At 35.7% G+C, this 14,187-nt stretch overlaps 1 protein-coding gene across 2 annotated transcripts in view; it reads right to left on the minus strand.

Moving 5' to 3' along the window:
- The window catches only part of LOC113235694 (integrin alpha-PS1), a 139,293-nt gene that overhangs the window by 1,683 nt on the left and 123,423 nt on the right, over positions 1-14,187 (minus strand). The window contains exons 2-15 of one of the 2 annotated variants that reach the window (XM_026471550.1): positions 12,849-12,976; positions 12,065-12,088; positions 10,329-10,446; positions 10,094-10,207; positions 9,061-9,272; positions 8,648-8,873; positions 7,319-7,724; positions 5,858-6,238; positions 4,858-5,053; positions 4,194-4,345; positions 3,690-3,940; positions 2,970-3,072; positions 2,295-2,430; positions 323-603 (exon numbers count right to left, since the gene is read on the minus strand). In XM_026471550.1, the coding sequence (XP_026327335.1) occupies positions 323-603; positions 2,295-2,430; positions 2,970-3,072; positions 3,690-3,940; positions 4,194-4,345; positions 4,858-5,053; positions 5,858-6,238; positions 7,319-7,724; positions 8,648-8,873; positions 9,061-9,272; positions 10,094-10,207; positions 10,329-10,446; positions 12,065-12,088; positions 12,849-12,976 (2,728 nt within the window). The remainder of the gene's footprint in view (positions 1-322; positions 604-2,294; positions 2,431-2,969; positions 3,073-3,689; positions 3,941-4,193; positions 4,346-4,857; positions 5,054-5,857; positions 6,239-7,318; positions 7,725-8,647; positions 8,874-9,060; positions 9,273-10,093; positions 10,208-10,328; positions 10,447-12,064; positions 12,089-12,848; positions 12,977-14,187) is intronic. The other variant, XM_026471551.1, reaches the window with a different exon arrangement.

Below are 14,187 nucleotides of genomic sequence, written 5' to 3' on the forward strand. Positions count from 1 at the left end.
GAAGATTGAGAAAAGGGCATAATTTTAAATTAAAGATAAATTGATATTTCAAATTTCAAACAGCTTGTAAGGTGTGAAAAATATAAAAATTGCAAGTATTTCTACGCCTACTTATTTATTTTATTTTTATTTATTTATATTCAGGATACAAAGACCATTACGTATATACCTTATAGACTAACATAAACCTAACATATATACATATTTATTTACGTGTAAGGACTGCGACATGTGACGTAACATGTTTACGTTTACGTTTTATACTTTCTTCCATCAGTAGAAAAATTGTATTATTACCATGATCGTCGTTGAGACAACTCACCATATTGACGACATTTTTTCTCTCTCCATCACTATTAGTATACGCCTCGGCTTTTACAATAGTCTCCCGTTTTTTTCTAACTTTGTTTAGTCCACCAGATTCAATCTTCTTGTCTTCAATATTCTCCTTTTTTAAGGAAGTCCTTATATTTTTTTTGCGCATTAACTGGAATGGATCAATTTCTAAGTTTTCTGATATAATATCTGGCGCTCCTGGTCGTAAAGTTAAGTTCAAAGGGTTGATTTTGCTTTTATCTATATAACATTCCCCTTGGTTTCCACCTGTAAACGAAAATCGCATATATTAAACAAATTATCATTGTCGGCCTTACAATTAACTTACTTAGTAAAGAAAAACTCTGGAAGTAAAAATACAGATTACACCGAGATAAGCAGCTTGTTTGAATCAGGTTAATTTTGTTCACTGAAACCTACAGAAGAGTTCCTTGAAAGAACCCGAAAACGTGAACACTGTCTTGTATTGGATACAAGCCATCGGTAACTAATAGTGTATTTTCTATTCTTATATAATTAATACGAAATCGACCACTTTATGTGCTGACGTCAACACTGCTATTTCTAGTTGCTTCCACTAGACACACACATCGATTGCCAATAAAAAAATATTCTATGTAAGCCATTAGGAATTGTTGTTGGCATAGTTTATTTGCCTGAAAGTATTACTGACGATGTCTTCGCGTATAATCATCACAATGAGCGTAATAAGTGTTTCTTTATCGACATCCATCGTGACACCGACTACGACTACGACTAGTAACGATGCTTGAACTAGGGAGTTCAAGCATCGTTACTAGTGTCCAGAAGGAGCTACCGGCGACTAAGGAAACTAAGGGCGCCTTCAAATTAGACACTTATATAAGCACCACAGTGGCGCTGATGCTGCTGGGTCACTACTAATTTTCATACAATATTTAGCAACGTCTCTATCAGCGTCTAATTTGAAGGTACCCTGAAGCTAAGTAATGACCCTTAAGCAACTAAATGGCAAGTAAATACTTAGGATTTTTTATGATATCAAGTAACGGGACGAACAAGTCGTGCGCCTGATGGAAACCTACACGCCTGTTCAACAGTTGCAGTGCCACTCGGAGCTTTAAATCGTAAAGATCTGAGGGGCATTGCCACTGCGCCCGTCACCCTGAGACATAAAGTTGACAAGTCCTATGTGCCTGTAATTTCACCAGCACCCTTACCCTTCTAAACCGGAACGCAGTAATGCTAACATTACTGCTTTGCGGCAGAAATAGGTGTGGTGGCAGTACTTTCCTGTACGAACTCTTTCATAAGGAGCTCTACTACTACTAAACTACTGTTTGTGGTGCCGTCGTTGTTTCTGATTTCCATAACACAAGTTAGTTTTAGTTACTAATCCCAAAATAGATCATGAGCAACGTCTATGGGTGACGATGACCACCTCCCATCAAGTGGCTCGTTTGCTTCCTTACTTTTCATAAAAAAAAACCAAACATATCTATAAAAATTAATAGACATTTAAGGTTACGTAAAAAAACATCTTGCCATAACAAAAAACTTGAACTAAAAAACAAAAAAACTTTGGTTCATCCTACGACTTATGCTCTATTCATAAGAAACAGGCAAGGTGGCAATACTTCCCTGGACGAACTCTTTCACAAGGAGATCTACTGGTCCTAAAACTGCTGCGCTTCTTGTATAAGAGCTATATTTATGAGCATAGTAGGACTTGTATATCTAGTTTAATATCAACAGTCGCAGCAGTATAGTAGCTATGAATGACATTACAGACTGTACCGCTTGAGTAATATCGGCTTAGTAACGGAGTAGTTCAGTACCTTTTCTAAAAACTCTAGAAACCAGAAACACTCCAGACCGTAGCTTGAGTGAGACCATAGGCTCATTACAATATTCCATTGTTAGACATATCCAATAATGGAATACTGTAATTAATGTTTAATGTTAATCATTTGACTTACCAGGTTCTTGTTCGACAGTGGGTATCGCCTCAGGGTACAAAAGCCATTTTCCTTGTGCGTTATCTGAAGCCACTTGATACGGCCATAAGATTGATACTTGCACCGACCGCACCTTCCATGGACCAAAGTTGAATATCTGGAAGGAAGGAGACCAATGCATCTTATTTTTTTATAACCAAGAACTTACTATGGCTTTACAATAAACCAACCTTTACCGGCAACAACAAAATTTAATAACCTCGCCTATATATTATCGATATTCAGAGATTCTATTTCTTCTAATTTTTGGAGAGTCTTTAGTTAAATAGAATATGTACATTGATGAATAGGCAAAACTTTTGAGATCATAGAGCAAAAGAGACTTGTGTACGTTCCTGACGCAGCAACACTATTGCAACGAAGTTATGTTAGCTAACAAAATTGTAAAACTATTTTGTTGATATACAAGTATTTTTAAATTTATATACTGTCGCAAAGTAAATTTTAATAGCATTAATACATTATTTCCAAAATGTATTAATTTCAGGTTCTTTGATCGACTAGTTCGTGAGTTATTTCAAACTTTGCAGCTAACCCTTCTATTACTGTTTATAGTAAAGTGGATAGGATTATGAATGTCTACGAACACATAGATTTTTGATTGTGACTTGTAGCTAAGATTCTTATATTGCATACCTGGTAGGTATGTATGACTCTGGGACCGATGTCATCGAAGTATGTCATAGCTGATTCTCCTTTAATCTCTCCTCCGTAGAACACTTGCTCCGGACGGGCAACACTAGAATAAAGTTACGTTTTATTAGAACAGTTCCATATATTTAGTACATAAATTTTGTTTATAGTGACCCCTCCCTATCAACCTCTTGGTTATATGGGAAAGGCACTTTAACTTGTGCAAGCAAGCCCGTACAGAGACCAACTCAGTCAGATCTTGACCTCAGATCAGCCCGTTTGCACGGACTTTATCCGGTTCTTAAAAGGCTAGTGCCCTTCCTATTTTCCAGACAGGTTTAGTTTTATTATTACAGTCAAACTAAGTGTCTAGAAAAACCCGTTCAAAATTAAAACGCTTAAGGCCGCCGTCAAATTAGACGCTTGTAGAAGCACTGCAGTGGCGCAACAGTGGTGATTCAGTAATTTTTAGTTCACTAATTGTGAATGCAAAAGAGGCGCGCACGCGCCCCTGCTGCGCTTCTAAATATTGTAATAAAATTAAACGCTTGTTACACCTCTCTAAATCAGAGTTAGGGTCCTTTGAAATAGGGTAGCTTTTAATAGCGTTTCTAATTTCAAGGCGCCGTAAGTTAGTTTCCAACGTTTGGTATACTGTACGTTGGATATAAATGCGTCTTGTTGATGTAGGACATGCCGTACTGCTTAAAAATGTAATCTCACCCCTTGATCGATAACTCAGCATTCTTAATAACAAGGGCTTCAAGTTTCACAGGAGTCTTGCCAGGATGTACCTCCTTCGAGGTGGAATTGGCCCAAACGCTGAATATCACGGAAGGTTTACTATCGTCCAAACCTCTGGCGTCGAATCTCATTATGATTGGCGGACTATCTTTTGGTTGCTTTTTGAAGGGATTCTCCAGCGTGCAAGATACCCTCGTTGTGTTTGTACTTGTACAGAGAATGTGTTTATCCTGCAAAAGAGCAAAAATGCAAACAAAAAATTTTTGAATTTCGTCTGTTACTTTTACATTTTCTATAAAATAGGTTAGCGAAATTGACTACCGTCTAATACTACAAGATACAATCGCTGAGTCGTATATGGATTAATATACTCATAAGTCAACACATCTGTCGTTCGACTTATGGTTATTCATTGTCAAGTACGTTGACCAAATATCTCGATGGATTTGTCATTAACATAACGGAATGCAGTAAATACAATACCTTAATATCAGCACCGATGTAATGCAAATTAGCTGGGTGTTCGACGAGCAGCTCAGCCTCGTAGGCGGACTCGCCGTAGTTGTCTACCGCGATGGATATTTTGATCTCGTCCTCTTGTCCTAGCGTCAGTGAGTACGGGGAGCTGTTGTTTGCTGGAAATAAAAATTGTTTAGGTTAACAATTTTTATTAAATTAAAAAAAAAATTAGTTGTTTAGGTTAAATTAAAATTTTAATGTAAAAGGTTATATTAAGAAAGAAAAAATAGTTTTATTTCCCATGTTTTGGTTACTTTCTATTTTCCTAAATTTTCTTATCATGTGCTCGTACGAATAGAGTCTCAAATCATTCTGTTGTAGTTGTAGAAAGAAACCAAGATAAACCTGTCTGCCAAACCTAGCAATTGTGGACAAAATCTTCCTATTCTGGATTGACATTATTTTTAGGTGTTCTATTAAATTTTAGGTTGTCAATCACGATAAGCATATGGTGTTAATATAATAAGAAATAATATTAGAGAACATTACATACGTTGCCCCGATCTCAAAGTAAGAAACTAAAACGCTTGTGTTATGGAATTCGGAAACAATGGTACCACAAACACCCAGACCCTAGACAATATAGAAAAGTTTTTCTACTTTACTTTATTATTAAAAGTGTACTTACTCCTGGGCAACAGCAATTCAGGTGTAACGACTAAATCACTGACGCACTCTACATCCGCACCACAATCGTTCAAGAACGTAGCACTGAAGGTCATCGTTGCTGTTGCATTTAACACTGGGTACTCGTCAATGTTGGGTAATAGGCCGCTTGTTTTGAATTGAGGCTCCTCATGGACTAACTTGTAGGTTAATTGAAACTGCAAAAGTTAAAAATTACGGTTAGAATCATTTATTATGAACAACAAAGTCAAATTCAGAGATCATTTATTCCATAGGTAAAATAAATTTACACTTGAAAACGTCACATTTAAGCTACTGCTCGTTCACTACGCTGACATCCCTAAGAAGAACGAGCAAGAAACTCTAAGGATTTTTCTCTTTTCAAGTAAACAAATCAAATCACAGAACACAAAATCACAGAATCAAATTTGTGTAGGATCTAGAGCCAAGTCGTCTTTTAAATATATCTTTATCTAACACGTAGACTTCAATTTTGTAATATGACTATTCAATTAAAATATTTTTAATGTAGTTTTTAAACTTAGGAAATGTTAATCTTAATATATGCTCCGGAATGTTATTGTAATACAAAGTTTTCGGTTGGGGTTTGGTAGTTACGGGTCCTCTTCAAAGACACTGAGTATACTTAACGAAATTGTTATACACAAAATTGATTACAATGTATATTAAATCGTTTTACTACCATGATATTCTTTTTTTTTTGTGAAACTGCTCCACTAGTTTATAATTATTAATACAAAGATCGAACACAAAGAAAAATTCCTTCGATATGACAGGACTCGAACCTGTGTCTTGTGTCATTCTTATTATTATACCTCCACCAATTCAGCTACGGATCGAGCAGCTGACCTTACGGATTTTTCTATGCGTTTTTACATCGTTGTTGGTTTTAAACGGATTTATTGCCGTAGCGCCTAACGCGTAGTGGTTAACTAAACGTGATTTAAATTACGTTTTCAAATCCTAAAACTATGGCTTACCTTGATAGGAGTCTGTATATCCCTTGTATTATTTTTTAAATAAACAATATGCTCCCTACAGTCTTCGACATCCTTTCGAAGTTCAATAGCTCTATCCACAATTCTAGTTTTGGCTTTATCAAAGAATACTCTAGAAAATTTTCTTCCGCCAGGGAAAGTCTCAGCTTCTATGATGTAGTTAATTTTGTGTGTATTACTTTGCGTGGATTTTACAAGAGATTTGATGATACAGCAAGCTTGCAAATGGAAACAGGTGTAGTTGGCCCCTGGGTCCCTGTCGCAGCCGTGTTTGGAAGGATCAATGTTGGTGATGATATGTGATGGACGAACTGAAGTTTTAATGTCGATTACTGGTCTTGCTCGGATCAGGGCGACGGCACTCTGTAACAGAAGACACATTTATTTGTGAAGATGAAATAAAAATTGAAACCGTTGAGAAGGTAGGTATTATGTGCCTAAATTAGTCAGCATATTTTGTTAAATGTTTTAATTATATATTCAAGACGTATCACGGCTATGGGACATGAATGGAAAGTACTTCAAGTATTGTAGAAAGGATATTTTGCTTCATGTTTGCATTCCAAAATCTATCTTTGTTTATTTACTAATAAGTATCCACTTAAGGTTCTACTTCCTTGCACAGTTTACTAAAAGTGCAAGATATTTTGTTTAAACGCACACAATCTTAGTATTTATAATTATAACATTTTTACAAGAATCAAAAAATGGTGAAAGAAAATGGAAACAAAAAAAATCTAATTTGCCACCCTTAGAGGTTAAATATTTTCTTTAAATTTAAATGGTTCCTCCTTTTCAACAAAAACATAATCATCGAAATTGGTTCACAAATGTCGCAGTAATCGCGTAACATACACACAAAAAATACAATCGAATCTTCTCTTTTTTTAAATCGGTCATAAATGAAAATAATCTAGTATTTTAATGCGTCTACCTCCCTTGAGCTAGAAAAGAGGTGTATTTGACAATGTGGACGAATTAAAAATGGAATTAGGGCGTATTAATTTCGAATATCTCGTTATCATTATGTTATAATTCAAGACATGACTATCTACATGCAACGGACTTATTAAAAAATTGAGAATTTACATACAAAAAGATGGAATGCCGTAGATATATTGGTAGTTTCAATTTTGTTTCTTTTTTTAATAAATTGTATGCTAATTTAAGATACTATGTTACTTGGAAGGTATTTTTTTTTCACTTTTCTTCGGTTTAATTCGCTGAGCAACCTCTATGAAAGTGTTTGAATACAGTATTATTTACTTTTAAAAATGAAATAATGTCACCATGCTGCAAAATATCATTATCTACAATATTTAAAGTATTTTCTTTACATGTCCCATAGCCGTGGAAAGCTCACTACATTAATCTTTAAACGGTTCTTTAAGGTTGGTGTAATTCTATTTGAAAACTTAAGAAATATAAAAATTAGTAACCTACAGCTTCATAAGCGCCAACCAGCAGATCAGGGTATCCATTACCATCCAAATCAATATTACCAGACAAGGAGTACCCAAAGGTTTTCATCAAACGTTTTGCCCAAGGTAAGGACTGCGCGGTGATAATCTGATCTGGTTTACTATGGAGACCATTCTTTCTATCTCCCATATGGATGTAGACAACACCATCGTCTTCATAAGGACTACCAATTGCTACGTCATCACAACCATCTTTATTCAAGTCTCCGGCGCTGGCGATGGCTATTCCGAATTGAGATTCTGGCTTGCCGGTAAGTCTAAGGTTGAATTTCGTAGGAAGCTCATGGTCTTTATTCAAGTACAGATACACTGCTCCGCCAGAGTCACGGTCGAAGCGAAACGGCGCGCCGACTAAAAGATCCGGTAACCTAAAATGAAAATAGTAAATGTATATAAGCATTACTTGGTGTATTATACTAACGTCACGTTACATGTACGAAAGTCAATTGTTATGATATACATATATCAAATGATGCTTTTTAACGTACTTTGTGATTTCTCTTAGAGCAGTTATATATGACGACATTTAGCAGCGATACAAACGCCCGTTTGTGAAACGCGCAATTATGTCGCGACATTAAAGATTTATTGGTGGCAGTCGTTCAAGTTAAATGATTAAAAAAGTGCACCTGTATCGATGCAAACGCGTTGTTAAATCGATGGTTATGCATATTAGAAACGCGTATACACGCGCATCGCGACAAAGTGTAAAGTGCAGGTGGGTGGATCTCTAATGGTATAAAAAAATCGCGCTGCTGCATCGCGTTTGCATCGATACTGTATAGCGTATGCATCGATAGCGTATCGCGTTTACATCGATACTGTATCGTGTTTGCATCGCATTCGTATCACTGCAGCTGAGACTGTATCGCGTTTGCATAAATACCATATCGCGTTTGCGTCGATACTGTATAGCGTTTGCATCACGATCGTATCACTGCAGCTGAGACTGTATCGCGTTTGCATCGATACTCTACCGAGTTTGCGTCGATACTGTATCGCGTTTACATCGATACTGTATCGCGTTTGCATCGCGATCGTATCACTGCAGCTGAGACTGTATTACGTTTGCTTAGGTACCATATCGCCGCTTATGTCGTGCGTGTGTGTAAAGGTAGAGATTAACGACTTAATGCGATTTAATCGCTAAAAAGTCGGATGCGCTGCTAAAAAGTCGCCATGTATAACCGCTCCTATTGAACCCCGTGGCGTCGTTTAATATATAATCAGAAGAGCAGCTTAAATAACCCTTTATTTAGGTAAATCTGTACTATAAAGAAAAAACACCTACTTATCACCATTGACATCGGCAGTAGCCAACTCATAACCAAAACTGGATCCGAACTGTTCTCCCTTGAGCACCAATATCGTCTTCAATATCATGAAATTGGGATCATTGTAATCGTTGGCTGATCGTTTGCTGAAGAGGACCACTTGGCCTGTGCCTCTTGAACGAGGCGCACCTGCAGCGTATGATGGCTTCTCTCCGAAAAATGGTGCACCAGTTACAGACATACCTGTAATTTGGACCATAAAATAACCTACTTTGGTAGCTACTTTGGTATTATGTATGTGAAGTAGATGGTCAGTTTTGAAAAATTTTTTAAATGTTGACTAAACAAAACTAAACGAACTAGTCACATAGATTGGAGTCAACAATACAGAATAAACATTGCGTTATAAACTATATTTAGAGTAACGTACCCAAATAACTGTACATTTCAACCGGGCTCTTCCCTGCTTCAAGAGGTGCGTTGTAGACGGTATTGTCTCTTTGAATGTAGCTATCGTTCACATCATGGATGAAGATTGTTCCTTTCCATGTAAACGGTCCAGGGCTGCCCAGAATTAAAGTGCTATCATCGAGTAGTGAACTGCTCGTGCCTACTTGGCAAAAGCTGAATTCTTCGTGTTCTCTGTAAAAGTAATGAGAAAATAATCCTATGAGTTACAAGTATAATGAGGTTATCAACATAAAGTGGTGTAACCCACATTTGTTGTTTTTCCACAATATTACTTTAATTATTTTATATTTGGATACTATTTTCATGTATAAAAAAAATAATACTACGTTTTGTATGGCACAGACGCGAGTTCAAGACCTATCAGATCGAAGGAATGTTCGTTGTGTTTGACTTTTATATTAATAATTATAACAAGCCAGTGAAGTAATGTAATGTCACAAAAAATAAATGAATATCATGGGAGTAACACAACATAATACTCATTACAATCAATATTACAATTTATAAAGCGACATCTTTTGTCTGTAGCCACTCTGGCAGTTGTAAGGATCGAGTGAAGAAAAACTTTCATAGATTTCTCATAGATGGTGCTATCGTAACAAATCCGTTAAAACCAAAAACAAAGATCTGTAACAAATGCATAGAAAAATTCATGTGCTGACTCGAAAAATTAATGATAAATATTTTTGATACTTTAAAACATCATTCAAATATAAAATAATTATGTCCACATAAGTTTCATTTAGAGCAACATTGTAGAAAAAAAATATTACATCAATGTTAGGCGCATTGAAAGATAAAAGTATCCTGTTTAACATCCAAATAGATAGACACTAAAGAGTTTAGGCAATAAGTTGATGCATATAGTTCATGTACACACGCCAGCACATTAAGCTACACATTGACGTATCTTGTTCCGTTGCACTGGAGACGATTTTCAAACAAAAATGTGTACTCTGATGTGCCGTTGTCCGTACATGTTTTTGGTTTACCTTTGCACTGATCTGCCTAAACAAGGTTCCCACATTTCAGCGTTTTCAAGATTGTTACTCAGCGTGTAACACATGCCCTGACCATATTGCGACTCTCCTGACTTTCGAATATATCTGGAAATAGAAAACAATCCTTTTAACAGTGTCTTGTTTCATGTAGGAAAAAAAACAATCTGATGTCTTTGAGGTTATATTGGATATTGACAAATTTACCAAATAGGTGATAATAACCTACCTGTGAGCACATACAACAGCAATTCCCCCAGCTCCCTGGCTCCTAACGGATACTCCCAGCCACTGGCCGTCCTTGATCTCATCCTGATGAGGAGCAGACAGTCTGCTCGATTCTACACCTACAGAAACCAAAGCTTTGTAGTAATTAAAATTTAAATGAAGTTAAAGAAAGCGTGACACAAAAAACGGTTGTTTGTAGGTTGGCTCTGAACATCTTCTTTAGCCAAAGATATTCTTATTTGCTTAGTTGCATTAAAAAGCTCAAAAAACCGCACATCAATTAATAACAATGCCTTATTTTTGTTACGTGAAAATCAACCCAAACGAAATGCGAGATGATTTTATGTATCTTTGTTTTTAGCAAAATGTTACAAATAGTGAAAAGTTACAGGTAATTAAAACAAAGCCGATTACTATGCTTTCGTTCAGATAATTGCGGTTTCATTATCAATTGGAAAACGGAATCGATGAATATATCGGCTAATGCAAAGCTTTGCAACCAGGCGGGCGTGAACGATGCAAGATAGTTTGTACAGCGAAACAATAGAAAAATCTTGCAAAAAAATTGTAGGATCACATTGTACAAACGCGTGCGTAGCTGGATGACTTTTAAAAAGAAAACATGCATTCAGTGGCATTGAAATCTAAAAAGTTTAAAGCTAAAATGTAACAGTGACGTAATTAAGGTGACATTCTCCTGCGTAACCTGTAAATCAACGTGAAGGTACGGCTTAAACTTGTGGTCTCATGTTAATCGATTATCGAAGTCTACGTCTAGTTTGTTAATTTCGAGCTGAATTAATCGGCCGATTCGTTAGTCCACCAGAAGGACACCAATTATGATTTAATTAGGGTGTTATGATTTAAATAAAATCTATAAATGCCAATCGGTCCAGCGTTATTCTACTCATCAGTAAGATAATAATAATCCAGACATACATTGGTTTTGACGATTATTAAATATCAATATTATAATGTGCAGTAAAAGTTTTTCTCGATATTTTTTATCGTCATTTCTCGTCGTAAGTAGGTTAAGTGTGTGCTTTATTAATAACCAGTCACCTTAATGATCCTCTATTGCGTGTTAGGTCGTTTGAGCCTATAGCAGTTTCAATTGAGTTAAAACTTTCATTATAAAATTAATCTTCAAGTAGTTATCGAGCATTGTCGCTCATTTGCCTAATTAAAAGCTTTTTGATTACTCTACGTGAAGCTACTGCTACCGTATATTTGTACAGTTACGTTGACTGTTGATCTACAGTACGTTTGAAAGTATACCTTCAACTGTGTACAGATCTTATGTTTTTCATACACTTATAATAAATATGAGGTATTCAATATTATATATATATTGAAGGTGATTTCTAGCTCAAGCTGTGAATTGGTGTGTTCGCAAGCTGTTAGTGCTGGTCTATATATTATTCTCGCTTTTGGGACTCAATTTTGTTTTAATTATTTTTATGGAGTCAATGTATGTATATGTAATTTCTTCGTAGTAATTACTGAAGTGCACAGTGTTATTTACAAGGTAAAATTGCAGTAACAAAAATAAATCCCAAACACGAAAAGTACTATAAATATGAATGAAGTTTAAGCCAAATAAAGGCCCCGAAAACAGTTAGTGTTGCATGCTAATAACGATGATTGGAACTTAAAAGACATTTAGTATTCAAATTACAGTGATTAGTCTTGTATTAGTCAGGGCGAATTAAAAGTTTGAGACCACAGCTCACTTACTATTGTCTATCTTGCCGTACTTCGCTGTTTGTGGCGCCACCGACAAAAGACAACAGTTTAGTTAAAACTTATATTTATTTATAGATAAATACTTCTGAATGTTCTTAATGAATCCTGTTGTAAGTTTAGTCCCAAGTTATCCTTTCTTGTTTTTAAATAATAGTGAACACTACATCACACAGTGTCTATATGTCTATATTTCTGTGCAAATATATAAAATATAAAATATCATATTGTGATCTTCTTTAATAGATTGATATCAATTTTCTAAGTCTACGTTGATTTTGTGCTACTAAAACTTACTTACGTGATTTTTTTCTAAGAAATCTATAACTGACAGTGATTTATTTGCTTCTAAATTTACAATTTCTACTACTTCCTACACCTATGTAACAAATAATGTCATTTTTGTGTATTGATAATGAAGTGTACAATATTTTTAAAAGATGAAAATGATATTACGAAAAGATTATAGATAGAAAGAATTTGAAACAGATAGATTTTGTTAGCAAGAAATATGCTTAACTTGCCAAGTAGAAATATGCTGCTTATCAAAGTCTTGTATTATTGAAATTTGCTGAAAAGAGATCAGTCATATACTATAATAAGTAGAATAATATATGTATATGCATAATACGTGACAAAATTTGCTGAAATCGTATTTAATAATACATACGATAAGAATAAAAGGTGATATTGCTTTTAAGAATTTAAAGGTTTACCGATTTATTGTGTAAAGTATATATTGCTAAGATATAATGTATTGTATGCTCAAGATGCTTACTTCTTTTGCCATCTGTGACGACTTGAATGCAGTCATCGAGAGGTGAGGTAAGTGGGCATTTCCATAGTGCTCCTGATCTGGTGGTGTTTGGTTGCAGATTCTGCCCCAGTGGTGCTCCAACTAATAACCTGTAATTGAAACGGGAAATCGTTTCATTAATTGGTCTATATGTTTTAAACTAAAATCGAAATTTTCAATGTGAGAATTGAAGCTCCATTAAAATCATTATAATAACTCATTTTGTTTTAAAGGAATACAAAAAATAACCAAAAGTTCCTTTATGAGTTTTTTTGAGTACAACAATTCCGACCTCAAAGTACACATGAACCTTAATTATATTTGTCAGATGTACCTCAAATGAGCAAAATTACAAGGCATAAATAAAATTGTAGTAAGAAGGGTGTACCGAGCCCTCGCCATGACGCCAGAGTAGGCTCTCATTACGTCATTATGTTGACGTAAGCTGAACATGACGTTAGTCAAATGAATGGGCCTTAATTATACACATAATGTAGGCATAAGTTATTTATTGTTTGAATACATTATATGAGGATAATGTCAATGCATTCATTTCTGTTTTAATTTCACTACTGTATGCAAATGAATGCATTCTGTATGATATATACGACATGTGCGATGTATTTGGGGTATCTTGAAAGGACCGAATTCCTATTAAAGTCATACGTCAGTGAACTAAAGTGACCGACACAGCTCACAAAGTCGGAAAGGTGGCAGTGGGCCGGACATGACTGCAGGAGGGCTGATGGACCTTGGAGCAAACTTGTTCTAGGTTGGTGACCACGTCAGAGCAAACATAGTGTAGGATGCCCTGGGTAATTTTCAGGTTATATTTTTTGCAATATCAATTTAAAAATTGCCACTGATATTAGATAGAGAAAACGAACATGGAAATATCCCCCACGGCAAAATGGACGGACGATCTGAGAAACGTGGGCGGCCGCGACTGGATCAGGGTGGGACAGTACCGGGAGACAGCACAGTATCGAGCAGTGAATGCGTATAAGCCGACAGATGTGGGATATATAAACTGAGTAGTATGTCCACCAAAAAATTGTGAACTGTATATAAAAATTACATACTACACTAATTACCTGGTCCCAAACAAGGGATTTCTCTGTATTATAAATCCAGAGCAACGGATATAACTCCGGGGCACCACCCAGAACAGAACCGACTTAGAAAAATTCATTTCCCAAATTGGTTCTATCGGATGTCGAACCCGGGATCTCCTCATCCAGCGCCCAGGGTTCAAACCTTTGGGAACCCGAGGTCGTCAAAGAGTAGATAAAAACTTCTGATAGTTACATTTTTTAAATAA

This window comes from Hyposmocoma kahamanoa, unplaced genomic scaffold (assembly GCF_003589595.1).
Source record: "Hyposmocoma kahamanoa isolate Upper Pololo Valley unplaced genomic scaffold, ASM358959v1 88, whole genome shotgun sequence".
Taxonomy (NCBI): Eukaryota; Metazoa; Arthropoda; class Insecta; order Lepidoptera; family Cosmopterigidae; genus Hyposmocoma; species Hyposmocoma kahamanoa.